General features: G+C 42.4%; 1 protein-coding gene across 1 annotated transcript in view; it reads left to right on the forward strand.

The window, feature by feature from the left end:
* The first annotated feature begins 309 nt into the window (after positions 1-309).
* Positions 310-20,668, forward strand: part of CAPZA2 (capping actin protein of muscle Z-line subunit alpha 2) — a 61,379-nt gene continuing 41,020 nt past the window's right edge. The window contains exon 1 of the mRNA XM_081102711.1: positions 310-446. Coding sequence (XP_080958837.1) covers positions 408-446 — 39 coding nt within the window. The 5' untranslated portion in view covers positions 310-407. The remainder of the gene's footprint in view (positions 447-20,668) is intronic.

Below are 20,668 nucleotides of genomic sequence, written 5' to 3' on the forward strand. Positions count from 1 at the left end.
AAAAAACAATGATTAAAAAGCTCCTATTCGTACACTTTTTCAGACTGGCAGAGTCCAGGACTTAATGAGAACATAACCAAAGGCTCAGAATGTACTTGTCGCGGACTGTGTCCATATGGTCCACGGTGGGAGAGCATCCCAGCGTCAGGATGCCCACTCGCCCGCAGCAGGAGCGTTCTGGCAGCTCCTCCCCGCCCCCGCCCCGCGAGGACTCCGCGCACGCGCACCGCGGCGCTCGCCCGACAGGCCTCGGGGAGGCGGGGCTTCCGGGGCGCGTGCGCAGCGGCCTGGGCGGCGGGCCCCTCCCTTGGCGGGGGCGCGCGGCGCGGAGGACCGCACTGAGAGGGGAAGTCAGGTGGCCGCCGCCGCCGCCGCCTCTGCCGCCTCGGTTAGTAGCCCGGAGGAAAATGGCGGATCTGGAGGAGCAGTTGTCTGATGAGGAGAAGGTAAGAGCGGTGCGGGCGGCGGAGCCCGTCGGACCCGGAGCCCGCCGGGCCCGGCCTGTCAGCCCGGAGTCCGGCTGCCGGGGGAGGGCATGGCTGCGCCCTCGCTGCCCTCCCTCCCCCTCTCTGCGCCCCAGTGCCTGCCCCTGTCAGTCACCCGCGGCCTCGGGGCAGGTCTCTGCCGGCCTGTTCGCCCCGCTCCTTATAGGGCGTGCGCCCTGAGCATGGGGGCGGGAGCGCGCGGCGGCGGCGGCGGCGGTGCGGGGCCCCTCTCCCTGGGCCGGGGCCGCGTCGTGGGCGGGGGACTGCCCTGGGTGTGGGTGCCGGCCTGCGGGCGGCCCAAGGGCAGTGCCCCGCCGGCGGCCCGGCCCGAATGTGGCCGGGTGAGGTTTCGGGGGGACTCGTTTAGGAAGCAGACCTCCACTTGCTGCCCTGATCCGCCTTCCCCAAGCGGAACGCGTCCTTCCCTGGTACTCGACGCTTCTCCCCTTTCCCGTGGAAGCCTCTCTTCTCTCCCGCCCCCCGTCTTTTTTTTTTTTTTCCCCCGGTCCTTTTTCGTCTTTAGCTGTAGGCTTCGCAGCTCCCGTGTTCAGCGGGAATTGCCCACAAGAAATAGGACCCTGCCCAGGTAGGCAGCAGCCCCCCGGGGGCTGGTTTGCTGGCGCCCGGTCGTCCTGCCGGGAATGTTTCCGAAGAGGGGAGGTTGTGCAACTCCTGTTACTGCATCTCAAATGCTGTGACAGCCTGGGAACCAGAGGAACGACTTCCGTTCTCGGGCGTCTGTTCGAACCAGGAGAACCGATGATGGAACTAGTCCCCCCTCGCCGCCGTCCCCAGGGTTGTCTGGGGAAGGAAGGAGCGCTGCTGGTTTTGAGCTGTTTCCCGGGAAAGGGCCTCGGTGTGTCCCAGGCTCGGAAGTAACTGACACGGGCACGCCGGCTTCCGTGTTCAGTGTCCACTCTTCACTGAACAGTCTTTTTTATTTTATTTTATTTTATTTTATTTTATTTTATTTTGCGTTCCAAAGCAGTGCCGCCGTGTAGGAAGCAGGAAACACGAACTCGTCGTGGTGTGTTAAGAAGCCCTAGCATAAGCCTAGGGATACTCTCAGGGGGCGCTCTCCTCGCCCACTGTGGTCATGCCCCGTGTTCTCGTATCCAAGTGTAACGTCCCGTCTCCTTCCTCATGTCAGCGTGCACGTCAGCCTCACCTGCAGCTTTGGGAATCTCTTTCCTCTGGGCTTTCGGGTGAAAGCGGTGAACAGCGGGATTCTCCATAACCCAGAGACCCGGCAGGCAGGTGGATAGATCCCTTTATGCGCAGAGTTGCTGCGCAGCTTTCGCAGGTGCTCGTAGTGGTCACTGAAAATGTGTGTGCTCCCACGCACACGCGTTTAACATGAAGTGCAAGTTTGTTGGAGAGATGATCATGGTTTGAGTCCAGGTTTCGTCCGTGGTGATTAGGGAAGTGGCAGGAAATCTAGCTGAGCGTCCTCCGTGTGGGAGTTAATACAGGCCTGACATGTGTTGGAAAAGCCTAAAATAGCCATGCTTTTTCGGTTACATGACAAGATTCCCTATTATCAGGCACTCTCCCGGCACACCCAGAAAGGCGGTGGGGTGCGTCTTATTCTCTAAGCTTGTGCGACCCAGTGTTTTAAGAGTAAATGAATGACTGGAGGGTTGGGTAGGGCCCTGGGAAGGAGGGGAAATGGGACATATTTGTAATACTATCAGCAATGAAAAATATATTTAAAAAAATTAAAAACAATCATTAAGAAAAAGAGTAAATGAATGAAAATTCTAATTTGACGGACTTGGTGTTTTTGTGTGTGTTTTCACATGCATGTTTTTTTCAGTTTTTTTTATTTCAAGAAAAACGATTTTAAATATAATCTTACATGCAATAAACAATCTCTCAAGAAAAACGATTTTAAATATAATAATGTTACATGCAATAAACACCAATTATTCAAGAAAGATGATCAGTCTCTGCGGTCTCCACCTTTGATCCTTGGGTATCAGGGTTCTCTCCTGTGACTTTTCTGTTGATTATTCAGGAAGTCTTTCCGTATTTCAGTTGTAATTCCAGCTTGTTCCCCGTGTTTTTGTTTCTAGTTTTGTAAGAACATTTTGTATATATTTTACATGTAGATTTCATTGCTGTATTTAGTAATTTAAGAAAAATACTGACCAGACTTTTGAATTAAATTCACGTAACTGGTTAAGTGAAATTCTTACACTCTTGTCACTTTAATTATCTAAGTGTTCTTTTAATCTTTTGGGAGGAGGATGTTTAGTATGGAATCATAAATAGAATTTAAAGGTGACATTTTTAAACTAATATTTAAATCATGTTATTTTCTGTCATCTTTTTTGTAATTTTCAAAATATGCTTTTAATACTTTTAAACTCTTGGAATTCCCATTATTGATTACAGATCTAAGGAAGGGAAGTTGTTAAGACTTATATAGTACCACTAGAGCAGTGATGGCGAACCTATGACACACGTGTCAGAGGTGACACGCGAACTCATTTTTTTGGTTGATTTTTCTTTGTTAAATGGCATTTAAATATATAAAATAAATATCAAAAATGTAAGTCTTCGTTTTACTATGGTTGCAAATATCAAAAAATTTCTATATGTGACACGGCACCAGAGTTAAGTTAGGGTTTTTCAAAATGCTGACAGGCCCAGCTCAAAAGGTTCGCCATCACTGCTCTAGAGGCCAGTGCATGAAATGCGTGCACGGGTATGGTCCCTAGGCCTGGCCTGTGATCAGGGCCATCTTTCCCAGCTGCCAGCAGCCGACCTTGCCCCTGCTGCCACCCACCCCCAGTTCCCCGTTCACCATCGGAGCCTGCCAGCCGGCTGGGGAAAAGGGCTGAGAGGTTGGCCAGCAGGCCCTGATGGGGCAATTGAGGCCTGTGGGCTGGGGGCAGCTCCTGCATTGAGCATCTGCCCCCTGGTGGTCAGTGTGCGTCATAGCAACCGGTCATTCTGCTGTTTGGTCGATTTGCATATTAACCTTTTATTATATCAGATACTTGGTATATGCCTTGATATATGCCATCAGTTAGATAATGCATTCATTAATTTGTTGTAAGGTTGAGGTATTTTATTTTTACCATTTCACAGATAAGTAAAATAAGGCTTCAAAGGCTTTAAGTAATTCACCCAAGGACATTTAAGAAGGAAGTGGTAAAGGTGTTATTTAATCTAGAGTTTGTCTGAATCCAAAGTTGATGCTCTTGTGACATTTTGCTCCCTTAAACATTTGATGATAGGGACTCTCTTCTGGGTTTGCCTCTTTGTTTTTAATTTGTTGACAGCTTATTATGAAAAAGGACAAACAATAGTTTTTAACAAAAATTGTAAATACTAAACATTAAATAGTGTTGGATTTTAAATTTAATTTGTGTTGTAATCATTTTAGAACAAAGTTTATTTAACACATTTAAAAGTTTTATATTACTGGTGTAGTTTCACATGTGCTCTATGGTAGGAAGCATTTTAGAAATCTGGAATTAAATCTTAGTTTTTTAAAATCATGTAAAATTGTGTTTTGAGGAAACCTCTATGAAATTAAAAAAATGTATTTTAGCTTCTGCCACTGGGTTAATAAGAAATAAGTTATCTGAAGAAGCACAGTAATGTTCTTTAAAGTTGTTCATTTGCAGTAGTGTGTCCCACAGATTTTTTTGCATAGACTTTTGTTTAAGTCAGAAACAGTTATGTTTGTCATTCCTGGATAAAGTTAAGCATTTTTGTGAATTTGAAATTATACGAAATTGTGACTCAAGTGAGAAGAACCATTCCCAAACTTCTCTTCAAGTGAGAAAATCCAGGAAGTCACTCCAAGCTCCAGAAGAAAGACAGTTATTGGTTGAAAGGAATCTTTTTTATTTTACTTTTTTTCTTAAACCCTCCCATCTTCCTATAATGATTAGTGATTGATTCACTACCATAGTTTCAACTTTTATATCTTTTGTTGCTGTGTCTCAGGTACATAACTCGTCCCTATACTGCTCTCCTGAGCACTAGGCACACATTTTTATCTGCTGTCCTGTTCACAGGAGACAGTTAATGAGATGTGTTTAAATGGAACCTGCTTGAAAGTAAATTCATAAACTCCCCTCTCCTTTTCCTCTACACAAAAGGGGGCAGAAATCTATCTCCTCCTGCTCGTTTCTTTCTTTATTTCTCTATTCCTGTTATTCCAGTCATCCAGGTTTTTAACTTCAGCTATATTTTAACTTTTTATCATTGTGCTCTGAATCAAAATCAGTTTCTAAATCTTGTCATGCCCCTCATCAAAATGTCTTAGACAAGTAATTTATTTCTTGCTTGAAAAATTGATTTATTTATATTAGTTTTTGGTGTATTATCTCTCAGTTGACCAGACTATTAAATTTAACTTGTTATTTATGCTATTAACTATTGTTGTTTAGTAACAAAATTTTATTGTACAGAATGCTAGTTGATTGTACCTGTTCTGTTGAGGAAGAAATAAAGCCAAAGGAGGAAAAGGAGGATTAGGAGAATGTCTTATATCTAGTCTTTCCCTTCTGTTAGTCATTTATTATAAATTTTCTAAGCTAATCCCTCTCATTTCCTGTATCTAAGTAATGTTTTAATATGTCATTTTTCTAATCCCAAACTTTCAGTTGCTGGGTCCTTCATAGATCTCTCAGCCTTAGTTTCTTCTGAAGTTAGCAGAAGCACCTTCTCCATTTAGTTGCTACAAAAATAAATGGTGCCTGGCATATGCTAAACACACAGTAAATTATAGCTCTTTTTCTCTGCTCATGACTTAACCGCTTTGACTGTTGGAACTGTTCCCTGGTCTGTCCCCTCAAGATTTAGCTTAGATCACATGGCAAATGTAATCTCTCTTCTGAAAGCTATAACACATCATTAGTTTTCAACAATAGTTATTTGTTTACTTGTCTTTTCTGTTGGGATTCCTAAGTGCAGAAATAATGTCATCTTTAGCATCTGTCATTAATATTGCATGTGATGAGTAGAGTGGCTCAATGAGTGAATGAACAAAGGAATCATGAATTCAGACAATTAAAAGAAAAAATTTCATGAAAAGTTTAAGTAGCATATAAAGGCAAATTTTTTGAGGATACATTTGGTGTACCTAAGTTTTTTATTTCTAAATAGTGCTATAGATTTTAAAGATTCAGATAGTCAATGAAATTCCTGGTGCACTTTGAGTTAAGGTAGTGATATTGTTTATGGTTCAAATCACTTACACATGCTAAATATTCTTTATAAGCAGTTTATATGCTTTTCCCTAACTATGCAACCATAATTTAGCCTCACAAATTTTATTTGTATGTAAAAACAATATAAGCTGCCTTTATATTCCATCATAATTAATGTATGAGTAGTGTTCTTATTAATAAAAAACTAAACTCAATTAGTAAGCTATTAATGTAGAAAATAGTCATTCCTAATTATATTCTGTTGGTGGATGAATTCTATCATTGCACCAATAAAATGTAAAAATTCCTACAGCAAGCAGAAACTTGGTAGCTGCTGCAACATTATTGGAGTTTTGCAGACTTTGCACATTAAAACAAATTTGTAGTATGTTTTTAGTGCATTTGAAAGCCATTTCTACAGAAAATAATAAGGGTAGTTATATACATAGAACATTGCATTTTATTATGAGAACATAGGATATAAGAACACTAGAGAAGAGAGTGCAGAGTAATTTTTAAGTTTGAAAGCATGATGGGAAAACTTATGGTTTCCTTATCTGACCTACAGTCCTACTTGCCTGAAGCAATAATTTATTGTAAGACATTCATGCATAGAACCCATCTATAGTTATCAAAACAGGAGAATTTTACAAATTTTATTTTGAAGATTAGAAGTACAATTTTTACATTCTTCCACTTACTACAGATATTTACATGTTTTATTGTGAATCTAATGACTCAGAACTTCTTGCACTTTTAGTTCAGAATGTTTCTATTGACAACAAATGAAAATAATTTTTTAAAATATATTTTTGATTCCAGAGCGGAAGGGAGAGGGAAAGAGAGACAGAATCATCAATGATGAGAGAGAATCATTGATCAGCTGCCTCCTGCACACACACACACCACCACCACCACCACCACCACCGCTGCCGCCACCAGGGATCGAGCCCGCAACCTGGGCATGTGCCCCTGATTGCAATCGAACCAAGGACCCCTCAGTCCACAGGCCAACACTCTATCTACTGAGCCAAACCAGCTAAGGCAAAAAAATAATTTTTGAAAATTACCTCCACATTCATTAATTTACTAAATATACCATACTTTATTGATTTTGGTGCTCATAATTTTCCTCTTTTTTTTTTTAAGATCTCAGTTATAAGGCTGCATTGTACACTCAGTGGCTTATGATATTTAATTGGTAGCATTTTCCCTTTTTTAGTAGTACATAAAATTATGCATCTTACATTGATTATGAATCAGGGTAAGCAAGGATATAATGCAATAACAAACAACCTAAAATCTTAGCATGTGGGAGTTGGTGGTGGGAGCTTTGTACATCTCTTCACTCATATTGTGTATGTCTAGTGTAGGTCTGGAGCAGAAGTCACGTAGTTTCAGGCTGTTGGAGAGCTTCAATCTAAACTTAGCCTTTTTTTCCACAGTCCCCAGAGAAGTGGGAAGGAAATGTGTAGTGACTAGCACACTGGTTTTTAAAGCTCATCCCACCCCCATCCCACACACACTTGGATTCACTATACTTCTGCTCAGATTTCAATTAACTGAAGCAAGTTACATCTAAAAGCCTAATTTCAGAAGGATCACAGAAGGAGAAGAGAGTTGTAGTATTTGTGAATAGCAGTAATGACACCATAGATTAAGTTTTAGATTCAGTGAAGGTTGGTGATTTGATCATCTGTTTGGTAGACACGATGCAAGACTATAGATTCAGAGATGAATTAGACATGTAATAAGTTCATGGGAATTCAGGAGACAGAAAAATTGCTTCTGCCTAGGAGGATGGTAGGTATCAATTGAGGTATAAGGTCATGTGAAAGAGCACAACATTGGAAGAAAAATAAGGAAAATGGAGAAAAGTAGGGAATATAAGCTATGTCTCAGGTACTTTGCAAATAAAAGATGTAGAGGTGAATTATGCTGTTAAACAGCACAGGGTTTCTCAGCCTCAGCACTGTTGGCATTTGGGACCAAGATAACTCTTTTTTGGGGCTGTCCTGTGCATTTTAGGATGTTTAATAGCATCCTTGGTCCATGTGATGCCAGTAGCACCCCTGTAGTCATAACAATAAAAAGTATCTCCTATGGGACAAAATTGCCCCTGTCTGAGAACCACAGGTCTAGGACAGATTGGGGCTAGTGAGAACAGTGAGGAAGCTAGGTTAAGTGTTAGGACCCGGCTTAAAGTAGTTTCACATGATGAAAAAAAAAAAAAAAAAGATTACTAACAGATTTCAGAGTTGGAATCAACAGGACTTAGAAAGTCGCCAAAACCGGTTTGGCTCAGTGGATAGAGCGTCGGCTTGCGGACTGAAAGGTCCCAGGTTCGATTCCGGTCAAGGGCATGTACCTGGGTTGCGGGCACATCCCCAGTAGGAGATGTGCAGGAGGCAGCTGATCGATGTTTCTCTCTCATCGATGTTTCTAACTCTCTATCTCTCTCCCTTCCTCTCTGTAAAAAATCAATAAAATATATTTAAAAAAAAAAAAAAAGAAAGTAAATGTAGGGGAAAGGGAAGAATCAGAGATAACAGTTAACATTGAAATCTGGATGACTGGAAAGTGGTACCACCACTCACAACTAGAGAACACAAGAAAGAGGATGCACAGCTGGGATGAGTAATGGTGAATTTGATTTGGGTTATACTGTGTTTGAGATGCGAGCAGGATGTCTACATGAACATGCCTAGAAGATATGGAAATGTAGAAATGGAGCTTGGAAAGTGGTCAGGCCCAGAGACTATATCAATTTGGAAATCTCTTTATAGGTTAAAGTTGTTACAGGAAAGGGGACCTGGCCCTTAGCTGGTCTGCCTAGGTCCAACTGGTAGTATGTGGGTTCCTGGCTTCATGCAGGAAAAAATTTCACAACACCAGGCCAGATGACTATGAGGGAACATTTATTAATGCTAGAAATGTAAAATAAGAAAGGGCTTAGCATAGAAGAAGCAATAGGAGAGCCTAGGCTGGGCTGCCCTAGCTCTCTGGGAAGTCAGAGAAAGGGGGGCCTTGAGATCAGATTCAGGGGTTAGCCTGGGACGAGCTGCTGATGCCCATTGCTCCCCTGGTTGCAAGTCTTGTGGGGTCACTTAGAGTTTAGCAGATGCATACCTGTGGGGGAAGAAGTTGAAGAAGAGGGGAAAGGGAATGGCAGGTGCTACTTCTGAGAGAGAGCACTTGCTGGGTCCTTTGTCTTGAGCCTTTACCTCTCTTTTGCAGGTGGGAATCTTAGGGGGGGTCTCAGGAGAGAGTTTCAGCAGAATATTCATCCGTTTTCTGGGTGTGCTCCTCCAGGGCCATGGTCTCCTCTGATTGATTGGTCAATGGCAAGATAGGGGGTCGTCAGTCATTATAACTGGTCCTGGTGTTGCCCACCTGGTTTTGCTGCTTTTCTGGGTCTGGAGCTGAAATACAATGGAGGCCTAGATATTATTTCTAGGGAGATAGTAACCTTCTACATCTGCTTTAAATTGCTCTGTCATTTTGCTCAGCTGTCTCAGTTTTCCCTATTCCACTTGTCCAGGCTTACTGTCCTTTCTCAAAGCCATGAGATGGGATAAGCTTTTTAGGAGAAAAGGTTTAGACATAGCAAAGTCCAAAGGGCAGAGAGTATATACTTTTGGGTATGCTTTCATTTATGAATAAGAGAAACAAAAAGGGGAGGAGGTGATGGAGGAACCAAGATGGCAGCATAGGTAAACACCTGAACTTGCTGCCTCCCAGGGTCCAACCCCAGCAGGTCCAGGGGTTCCCAAAGGCGTGGACGGAGTTGGCGAAGAAGGAACGACACAGAGGCAGCGTTCAGTTGATCAGCAGCCTAGCCAGGATCTCCAGCCAGGATCTCCAGCGAAGTTCTGGCTAGGATCTCCAGCCAGGTTCTGTGTCCATGTTCTCTTGCTAGGTTCTCCAGTCAGGTTCTGTAGCCATGTTCCCTCGCTAGGTTCTTCAGCCAGGTTCTGTCCAGGTTCTCCAGCCAGGTTCTGTGTCCAGGTTCTAGTCAGGTTCTCTTGCCAATTTCTGTAGTCAGGTTCACTCCAGGATCTTTTGCCATGTTCTCTCCAGCGAAGTTCTTCTGTCTGTAGGTTCTGTGTAGGTTCTGTCTTCTAAGTTCTGTGTGTAGGTTCTGTCTTCGTTCTGTCTCCTCAGTTCTGACTTGTTACATCTGTATTTATACCAGTTGATTCCAATCCTATCAATCTCTATTCCAAAGGTTAGGGCGTTTCTTATCTCCATTCCAGGGAGTAAAGATTATGTAGCTTAAGCATGATTGTTCATAGTTAAAGTGATTAATTACCCGCCTGGCACTTACTTAAGACGTTTTATTCCCTCCCTAACTTCAGGGGAAAATCCCTACCTGGGGAAACAACCTTTCTCAGAGACCTTGGTTAAAACACATAGTGCCAAGAAGGTGAGCAAACATATTAAGAACAGTATGCCATATATGCCAGGTCCCTTGAAACAGCAAGCATGGACCGGTTCCCGGCAGCTGCCTCACACAACCACATCAAAACTACAACTAAAAGACAAAATGGGTATCATCCAGAACCACGGGAAGGCTGGCTGAGTGGAAGTTCTACAACTAGAAGGAAAGAGAAAAGTGCACTGAGACTGGTAAGAGATGTGGAGGTTCAGAAGTGTGGAGGTACAGAGGTGCGTGAAACAGGCTGGCAACTGGGTCTTTTTCAATCAGGAGGGAGATACAAGCCCCCAACTGCTCTGAACTCCAGTTCTGGGCAAGACTCTGGGGACCCAGACTCATACAGGGTCTGTCTGGCATCAGGCTGGAACACAAGGGCAGCTTTCTCTAAGTCTAAGAGGTGCTCTTAGAGATCATTGTTCCTGCACGGGGCCACGGGATGCAGAGACCCAGGAACTTTTCTGGGGCAGGGCTGACGGGCAGCCATTACCTTTTGCTCAGCCCTAGTGATTCCCTGAGACCCAGCCCCACCCAATAACCCCACCCAAGTTGTGTGCAGTGTCTTTTGCTTATGAATGGCCTGGCCTTTTGCAATCTAAAACCCTAACAAACTGCAGCTGGGTCGGAGAGCCCCAGAGCTTCCAAAAGAAGGCCTAAGGCTCCACAGCAGCCTGCATTGCTTCACAGCTGGGCCTCATCTGGGCACTTCCAAACCCCAAACAAAGAAGAGGAATCTGCAGATCTCTCTGTAGCTACTGCTGGGTGGCCTCAGGCAGTGGCTGACTTTGCACCTCCTTGGAGATCCAAGAGTCAGTGTACACAGTGGTCAGAGTGAGACCATACCAGATTACAACTCTTCACATCTGTAAGAGACACACTCAGGGGGCAGACTCAGTGAGAGCCAAAGCCCCACTGAAACAAGTCCTGCCCCATAAGGGTGTCTCCAGCACAGCAGTTCTCCCATTGTAGATACAACTGGTCCTCACAGCCAATTGGCCTGGAGGTCAATTCCTCCCAGTGATACCAACAGCAATCAAAACTTAACTACAACAAGACTGTGCACACAGCCCAAAAAAGGGTACACCAAGAGTGTCCACCTCAGGTAATTGGGGAGGCTGAGCCACTGGGCCCTATAGACACCTAGTGCACAAAGCCACTCTATCAACACAGGGGAACATAAAAAATGCGGAGAAAATGAAACATATCACAAATGAAAGAAATGGAGGAAAGCAAACTATGGAATATAGAGTTCAAAACCACGGTTATAAGACTACTCAAGAATCTTCTAGAAACCTCCGAGAAATTTAGCGAGACCCTGAAGGATATGAAAAAGGACCAATTAGAAATTAAGCATTCACTGACTGAAATAAAGAATAATATACAGAGATCCAACAGCAGACTAGAGGACCCCAAGAATTAAGTCAAAGATTTGAAATATGAAGAAGCAAAAAACACCCAACCGGAAAAACAAAAAGAATCCAAAAATATGAAGATAGTGTAAGGAGCCTTTGGGACAACTTCAAGCATACCAACATCAGAATTATGAGGGTGCCAGAAGAAGAGAGAGAGCAAGATATTGAAAACCTATTTGAAGAAATAATGACAGAAAACTTCCCCTGCCTGTTGAAAGAAATAGACTTACAAGTCCAGGATGCGCAGAGAACCGCAAACAAGAGGAATCCAAAGAGGACCACACCAAGACACATCGTAATTAAAATGCCAAGGGCAAAAGACAGAGAATATTAAAAGCAGAAAGAGAAAAACAGTTAGTTACCTACAAGGGAGTACCCATATGACTGTCAGCTGATTTCTCAACAGAAACTATGCAGGCCAGAAGAGAGAGTGACAAGAAATATTCAAAGTGATGAATAACAAGAACCTACAACCAAGATTACTTTATCCAGCAAAGCTATCATTCAGAATTGAAGGTGAGATAAAGAGCTTCACAGATAAGAAAAAGCTAAAGGAGTTTATCACCACCAAACCGGCATTATATGAAATGCTGAAAGATATTCTTTAAGAAGAGGAAGAAGAAAAAGGTAAAGATAAAAATTATGAACAGCAAATACATATCTATCAACAAGTGAATCTAAAAGTCAAGTGAATAAAAAATCTGATGAACAAAATAAACTGGTGAATATAATAGAATCAGGGGCATAGAAAGGGAGTGGACTGACAATTCTTGAGGGGAAGAGGATGTGGGGGGTGCGGGAAGAGACTGGACAAAAATTGTACACCTATGGATGAGGACAGTGGGGGGGTAAGGGCATGGGGTGGGGTGGGAACCATGTGGAGGGTAGCTATGGGGGGGGGAGAGGAACAACTGTAATAATCTGAACAATAACGTTTTATTTAAAAAAGAAAAGGGGGGGGGTGAGTGTGGAGATGACCCTGGAAGTAGAAGTGAACACCTGGCACAGAGTAGATGCTCATGTCATAGAACTTGAAGAGAATTTCCAGAAGGAGCAGTGCCAGTGTTACAGAGAGATTAAAAAGGAATATAATATTGGGAAAAGACTTTAAGAGAAAGGGCTGACAAATATCTACTACTGTATATCCAGTATTAATCACAATTGTCAGAGTAGCCTCATTATTATCCTCATTTTACAGATGGAAAAACATAAGGCCAGCTATTTGAGTCATATACTAGAAATGGTGGCCTTAAGAGAGCAGTTTTACTAGAGTTTGGAACAAGGAACAGAGAGAAAAGCCAGATTACCAGGGTCTAAAAAGTGCCTATGCTTTCCCTCTTCCAGAAATGTTCTTTCAGTCTTATTTTTTATTATTATTAATATATTATTGATTTTAGAAAGGACGGGAGAGGGAGGGAGAGATAGAAACATCAATGATGAGGAGCTCCAGTGGCGCAACGGTTAGCGCGCGGTACGTATACAGAAACATCCATGATGGAGAGAATCGTTGATCAGCTGCCTCTTGCAGGCCCCCGACTGGGTTTGTGCCCTGACCAGGAATCGATCCTTAAGCTCAGTTCATAGATCAAAGCTTAACTAACTGAGCCATGTTGGCTGGGCTCTTCTTTCAGTCTTGACTGCACTGTAAACTACTCATCCTTCATGACCAGACCCAAAGACTTCCCTCATCTTCTTTTGTATCCTGGCCTGTCTCTAATGCCTCAGCCATTTGTATCTACCTTTGTTAAAACATTTACCAATTTTAATGTGTTTACCTGATGTTCTTATTTCCTGTGTTCTTTAGGGACAGACCTCTGATTTATTCATCTTTGTAATACCAGTAGAATGCCTGGCATATATTAGATTAATGAATTTCGACTCTAGCTGCACATTAAAATCAACTGGAGAGTTTATAAATAAACTAGAGACCTGGTGCATGAAATGCATGCCCGGCTGGTGATCTAAGCATGAGCATCTGGCGTGGAAGGGCAGGTCCCAGCTGACCTCTGGGCCCTGAGCAGCACTGGGCCCCCTTGCCCCCACGTGCCCCCCTTCACCTGAGTCACGGCGCCCAAGTCCTCACGCAGAGATGTGGTTAGTGTGGCTGGACGCGCAGGCCAGGGCACAGTGTGGCCTCTGGGGCACCCAGTGGCACCACATGGAAGCCAGGCAGGCAACGTGCTCTCTCCCAGCCGGCCTCGCAGGGCGGGCTCCTGTGCAAACCCACGGGGAACCTGACCAGCGGCTGCGCTTCAGCTCACCTGGAAGAGGCCATGCAGGTGTAAGGCTGGCTCCTCGCAGGCACCCAGCACTTGAGTGCAGGAGCTTTCCCAGTGCGCGAGCCCTCACGTCCTGGGGAGGGTAGCAGGGGGAGTGAGAGCAAGCTTGGCAGACACCCCGCATTCCCACCGCACCACCATCCCCATCACCCCTACCCCCAGGTAGCAGGTAAGAGGTTGCAGGACCCCCTCCCCCATCCCCCGGCCCAGGTGCCGCGGGAGGTTGGTTGCTGCCACCTACCCCCAGTTTCCCCTCCCAGCCTGGGACCCAGCCCCGATCATCCGATGGGCCTGCCAGCTGCTGGTCGCTGTCTGCAGGCCGATCAGACCCTGCTCGCACCTGCCTTGGCCTGGCAGAAGTCACTGTTTGATTCTGGTCTGGGCACATGCCCAGGTTGTGGGCTCAATCCCCAGTGTGGGGTGTGCAGGAGGCAGCTGTTCAATGATTCTCTCTCAGCATTAATGTTTCTATCTCTCTCTTCCTATCTCTCTCTCTGTAAATCAATAAAATATACCTTAAAAAAAAAAAAAGCCTTCTAAATGACTTGAATGTGCCACCAAGATTGAGTCTCACTGAATTGTGCTCAATAAATGTTGACTGAAGGATAAGAAAGGAAAACAGTAAGTATAAATTATTCTTGAAAAAAATTTGATAATGAAGCAAAATAGGAAAAGTGGGTATATTACTACCATTAAATTTTTCCTGCTGTTTCATTTTAGGGACACTTCTAAGATAGAAAAAATTAGGAGTATTTGTGGGCTGAGAGGAATGTTTCAGAGGAGAGAAAGAAATGGAAAAATGTAAGATAAATAATAGCTTATTTATAATAGTGAATAATACCTTTGGATTCATAGGTTTCTCAGTATTTTAAATAAATGATAAAAACATATTTAAAGAAAAATTGATGTTGAATTCAGTAGATGATCTAGTTTAACATTAAGTGATATGGGCCCTGTTTTTTGGTGGCTTTTTTTTGGGGGGGGGGTAGGGGGTGTAGTTTTTAATTACCATTCAGAATGATAATTAAAATGAAAAAAATTTTTTTTAAAACCTTACCAAAACAGATTACCACTCAAGTTAAAATACATTAGTCTGTAACACAGACATGCAGTAGTGATCATTTGGTCATAAACTATTTAAATATGATAGAGTTTTAAAAAGTGTTTTTCTATTCTTGTAACTCTCAAAAAAGCATAGACAGTTTTTAGGAGTTATAGGTAAACGATGTCAAATAATCTTGTTAAAGTGAAAAAATGCTTAATATCTATTTTTATCTTTACTAACCATCTATAAGGCAGTGACCCTGTGGTATCATACTCCTTGAGAATCAGGTGAACCCTATGGTTCCTTTCCTTAGAAGACCAAGCACCTCAGATTTTGCATATAGTTCCTTATAAGGCAGTGTAATATCTGGCTACCCATCAGAATCACCCTGGGTGGGGGGGATTTCTAAAAGGCAGGTTTCTAGGTCTTAATCCTCTGAAGATTGATTCAGTAGTCTGGAATGGAACATGGCCTCTGTTGTTTTTTTGTTTGTTTTCTTTTTAAAGCTTTCCAGTGAATCCTGATTTGGGAAATCTCTACCCTAATGTCTTCTGCCTTAGTGAAGGAGGAGATAACTATGTGGGATAATGTTCAACATATGGAAATTAGAGGGGTTGTTGGCTAGGTTCTCAGATAAAATATAGGATTCCTGGTCAAATTTGAATTTAAGATGAATTACAAATAATTTTTAGTGTATTTTCTGTGCAGTATACTTTGAGGCTACTGTAGATTGCAGGACTGTTGGATTCCGTATGGCTATTTTTTCATGGTATGTATGTCTGCTTTTTATACTTTCTTTTTTTTAAAATATATTTTATTGATTTTTTTTTTTTTTTTTTTTTTTACAGAGAGGAGGGGAGAGGGATAGAGAGTTAGAAACATCGATGAGAGAGAAACATAGATCAGTTGCCTCCTGCACACTCCCCACTGGGCATGTGCCCGCAACCAAGGTACATGCCCTTGACCGGAATCAAACCTGGGACCCTTGAGTCCGCAGGCTGACGCTCTATCCACTGAACCAAACTGGTTAGGGCTGCTTTTTATACTTTCATCTCCTCCCTTTTTTTCAGTTGCTCAAGGCTTTTTAAAAAGTCTTAAATTTTTGTCAGCTTACTATACTAATAGCTGCTTTGGTGAGGACTCCACTTCCTGCTAAAGAATTAAAGTTTTCTTCATACAGTTTTAAAATCTCCTGGAACTAAAGTTTTACCTTAGTGTTTGTAAAAATCTTGCCAATTTACAGTGTCTATCAAAACAATTCGGGGAATTTATGAACACAGGTAGTTGAAATAACATTAATTTTTCCAACAGTTTTTATAAATTGGTGGCAACAATTAATTGGCTGCCATAGAAAATTCTCCCACCCTGTTGTTCCTTCATGTTGTAGCTGGCAATCATAAAGTTGAAGTAGCACTGCCAGATGCTCACCTTTTCCAGTAACAGACACATCTTAAAGAGGCAACATAGCCTAATCACTTCTACCTGTGCCATTTCACCGTGAAGCTTGGCATTGCTGAGAAAGATGCATTCTGTAGCCCTAATGCAAAGAGTGACAGAATCAAGGATTACAAGGCAGAAAGCTATATGTGGAGTTAATGTGCATCTGGCTTCCTTCCCTCAGAAGTTTTTCAGTCTTACTCAGCAGTGTAGATTTAACCTAAGATTGTACATTTTCAAATTCTGTGGTCCAGGTAACATAGGATAGTAAACACTTGATATGTTGTACTATTCTTTCTGAGGGATCACCCAAGACTGAGAGCAACAATTCAATACCTTACTGATATTTGTCTGGATCATCAATGAATACCATAATAATATCAAGGATTTTGATCATAGCTCAGCCGTGGGCAAACTACGGCCCGCGGGCCGGATCTGGCCCGTTTGAAATGAATAAAACTAAAAAAAAAAAAAGACCGTACCCTTTTATGTAATGATGTTTACTTTGAATTTATATTAGTTCACACAAACACTCCATCCATGCTTTTGTTCCGGCCCTCCGGTCCAGTTTAAGAACCCATTGTGGCCCTCGAGTCAAAAAGTTTGCCCACCCTGTCATAGTTTCTTATACCAAGTGTGCCTTCTCTTCCATTTAAGTCTGTTGCAACACTGAAAGAAAGACATTGGAACTTGAGAAAAACAAGGCCTCCACAGGATTTAGCTCCAAGCAGTCATCTTTCTGGATACTGTGTCTAATATCTTCCCTCAATGTGATAAAAGTTTGCCTTGATTCAACATGACATGCCAATGCCAGCCAACCTGTCAATATTATTTGCTCATCTGGAGGCACTGATTTTTTTCTGTAGGCTCGGGGTACAGGCATGGTCTGTATGAGAGGCATCCTCTCTTTCCTGCAGCACATGAGGAACAATTTGTGGCAGGCAGCATCCCAGCATTAACATAATACTTTTTTTACTGTCTGCAATCTGAGACATCTCTGATCCTAAATGACTGTTTCCTAGCATTTACAAAAAGAAAGTAGTGCTAGTGCTTGGTAGAAAGCAGGAAACAATTTCCTATGGGATTTATCAAAATGAACTTGGTCAATAAGGTGACATTCTTTCCTACAGAAAAGATATGGGGAATTCTTTTTTAGTTTGTGGGTCGACGCTCAACCACTGAGCTATGCCAGCCAGGCAGGGAATTCTTTTTTAAAATAGTGGAATCAACTTCATCTGAAATTGAAAGATTAATATCCTTGTTTTCCCCTTGACTGAATAATTTAATAATTTACAACTGAATTCTGTCCACATTTTTTCTGATATTTGTGGGAATTCTGATCTAAAGTAGGTTGAAAGAATCACAGGCTACCCTGATGTCATTTTTGAGAAAGTCCATTTCACTTCCAGGCCTTCTAATTTGTTCCATCAAAGACCATTTCTCACTACTTAATAAACTAATTTTATCTTCTAATTTTTGAACTGGCAAGGGGTTCTCTATAGGGCAGGGAGTAGAGAAGAGTGGGGAAAGTTTGTCTAAAACTGTGGATGGAATTCATTTTCTTTCACTTTGTTCACATCACAAGATTTTTCCGAGTTATTTTATCATTCAGTAGAGTTGCCAATAAGTCTGGAGGTTTTGAAATGTTTAATCTACATTATCTCATAATTAAAAATCCTAATTATTATTTTCTTCTGAAAAGGTTATTGATGTAAGCTTGTACTTATTTTTTTAAATATTTTTCTTTTAATTTCAGAGAGGGGGAGAGAGATAGAAGCACCAATGATGAGAGAGCATCATTGATCAGCTTGATGAGAGAGCATCATTGATCAACTGCCTCCTATAAGCCCACCACCACCCAGGCGTGTGCCCTGACCAAGAATTGAACTGTGACCTCCTGGTTCATAGGTCGATGCTCAATCACTGAGCAACACCAGCTGGGCTTGTACTTATTCTTAAACAAAAATTCATTTACTAAAAACTTGAGAGCTCTCTTTTCAAAAGGTTTGCTTAGCTTCTGAATTTCAGGACTTGATTTGTAATTTTTTCATTCTTATAAAGGAACTTTGTTTTCCACAGCCTTTGTCAAATAGGTTCAGATTCTTCCCTATTTTAAATGTAATTGTCACCCTCGCCGGTTTGGCTCAGTGGATAGAGCATCTGTCTGCGGTCTGAAGGGCCCCAGGTTCGATTCCAGCCAAGGGCACATGCCTGGGTTGCGGGCTCAATCCCCAGTAGGGGGTGTGCAGGAGGCAGCCAATCAATGATTCCCTCTCATCATTGATGTTTCTATCTCTCTCTCCCTCTCTGAAATCAATAAAAATATATTTAAAAAAATAAAATGTAATTGTCAACTTTTCCTATCCTCCCAATTCATTGGAGAATAGGAAACTAGATAAACACACTTTTGTAAATTTATATCTAAAATAAAAACAAAGATCTATGAAGAACTTTCTCACGCCCTTGTAACATTTACAGTACACACACACATACACACACACACACAACTAGAGGCCCAGTACACGGATTCATGCACCAGTGCAGTCCCTCGGCCTGGCCTGTGCCCTCTTGCAATCCAGGACCCCTCGGGAGTGTCGGAGAGCTGGTTTCGGCCTGATCCCCACAGGCCAGGCCAAGGGACCCCCCACCGGTCCCTTGCCAAATCCATGTACCAGGCCTCTAGTATGCATATAAGATCTTTGGTTAATCTCTTCTCACCCTCCCCCCTTCCCCCTTCCCTCTGAGATTCATCAGTCTGTTCCATGTTTCCATGCCTGTGGTTTCTACTCCTGCGTTGAGTGTCTCCCCCCTCGTGGTCAGTGCATGTCATAGCTACCAGTCGGACGGTTGCTTAGGTTTTTATATATATTTATTTGCTTACTTATCTGAGTTCATTGCTTCCTAATCCCCAATTACATATTTTAAATTCAAGCTCCCCTTTTAAGTAAGTTCTTGTTTTACCTGCCTCCTCTTCACCGTTGGTAAGGGATAGGTTCCTGCCATGGGGGGTTATTGGATGGCTGAACTCAAAACCACCTGACACTGAATAGATGAGATGAACAGCAGTTTATTAGTCACATATGCTTATTAGCCTGGGAGGGGGGACACAGCATGCAATGCAGGGCCACATGGGGATTGTACTCCAGGACAGAGAAGCCATGGGAGGCCAGCTTTGTCATATCAAGAGGCTGGAGTCATCCCTAGATGATGTGATTGGTTTGTTTTCATAATTCTGACGGTTGCTATTCAGGCATAAGCAGGAAGTATGCCTGTTCCCTGTGATAAAGAGGTTTGTCTGGCCGGGGGACCTTATCTGCAGGAGCAGAGTAAGGAGGGGAACTTGCTGTTAGGCCGTTCAAGGTCCTCCCAGTTTTCCCCAGATGCCAACACACAAATAATTTTGGGCCTTTATACCACAGATCTCAATAGTATTCATCCTTTATAAAAAGTATTTGCTAATGATTGCTATGCTAAATAATACATCAAGAGGTTTTTAATAGCATAACTTGATCTTAGAGTTTTCCTTTCTGTATGAACTTTTCTTCTGATAATTTTCAAATTTTAAGATATTTTGCTCCTCTGTAATTTCACCACAGGTAAAAGATGGCCAAATCATATATATATATGTGTGTCATGTATATATATATATATATATGTATATATGTATACACACACACACACACACACAGTAATATGGAAGCCTGAAAGACAAGAGTTCTTGTTTGAGAGATGGAATAAATTAGTGAGGCTCCAAGTACTGTGCTTATGTGGGATGAGAAAAAGAGTAGATAGGTTGTAGGAGCTAGAAAGTGGCAAAAAGAGTAAAAAGGTGTAATAGCTATTATCTGAGTGCTTATCTGTGTTGAGCACTTTCCTAAAGGTCTTATTTACTGCAAATGAGTTTGCTTGTGGTCATACTGGTGGTGGGCAGTGGTGCCATAGTCTGAACCCATAGTCTTATTTAAAAGTTTATGTGGTTTAACAGTTACAGTTTGTAGCTGTCAGATATGGGAAATCCTGACATGTCATGCAGTGAGGGATCATTAGATAAATGATTTTAAGCAGAAAAAAGCAAACATGATCAGAATTTACATTGAAAAATATCAATCCTAGTGGCCAGGTTAGAAAATGAATTTTAGAGAAAGATGTGACTACAGGCAGGGCAGCTATTGTCACAACCTAGGAACAAAGTCACTGAGTCTGAATGGAGTAGAATCAAAGAAAATTGGATTTGCTCAGAAGAGACAGACATCGTTGTTCATGTGACTGACTGGGAGAAGGAATTTTATCAAGAACAGAGGGGAGTGGGTTTGGGTGAGAACTGTCTGAGAGGTGTCTTTGAAGCTTTGTAATGGAGATTTCTAATAGATCAATAATAGTTAGAAAAAATGGATCTTAATCTTG

This window comes from Myotis nattereri (assembly GCF_964212035.1).
Source record: "Myotis nattereri genome assembly, chromosome: 11".
Classification (NCBI taxonomy): Eukaryota; Metazoa; Chordata; class Mammalia; order Chiroptera; family Vespertilionidae; genus Myotis; species Myotis nattereri.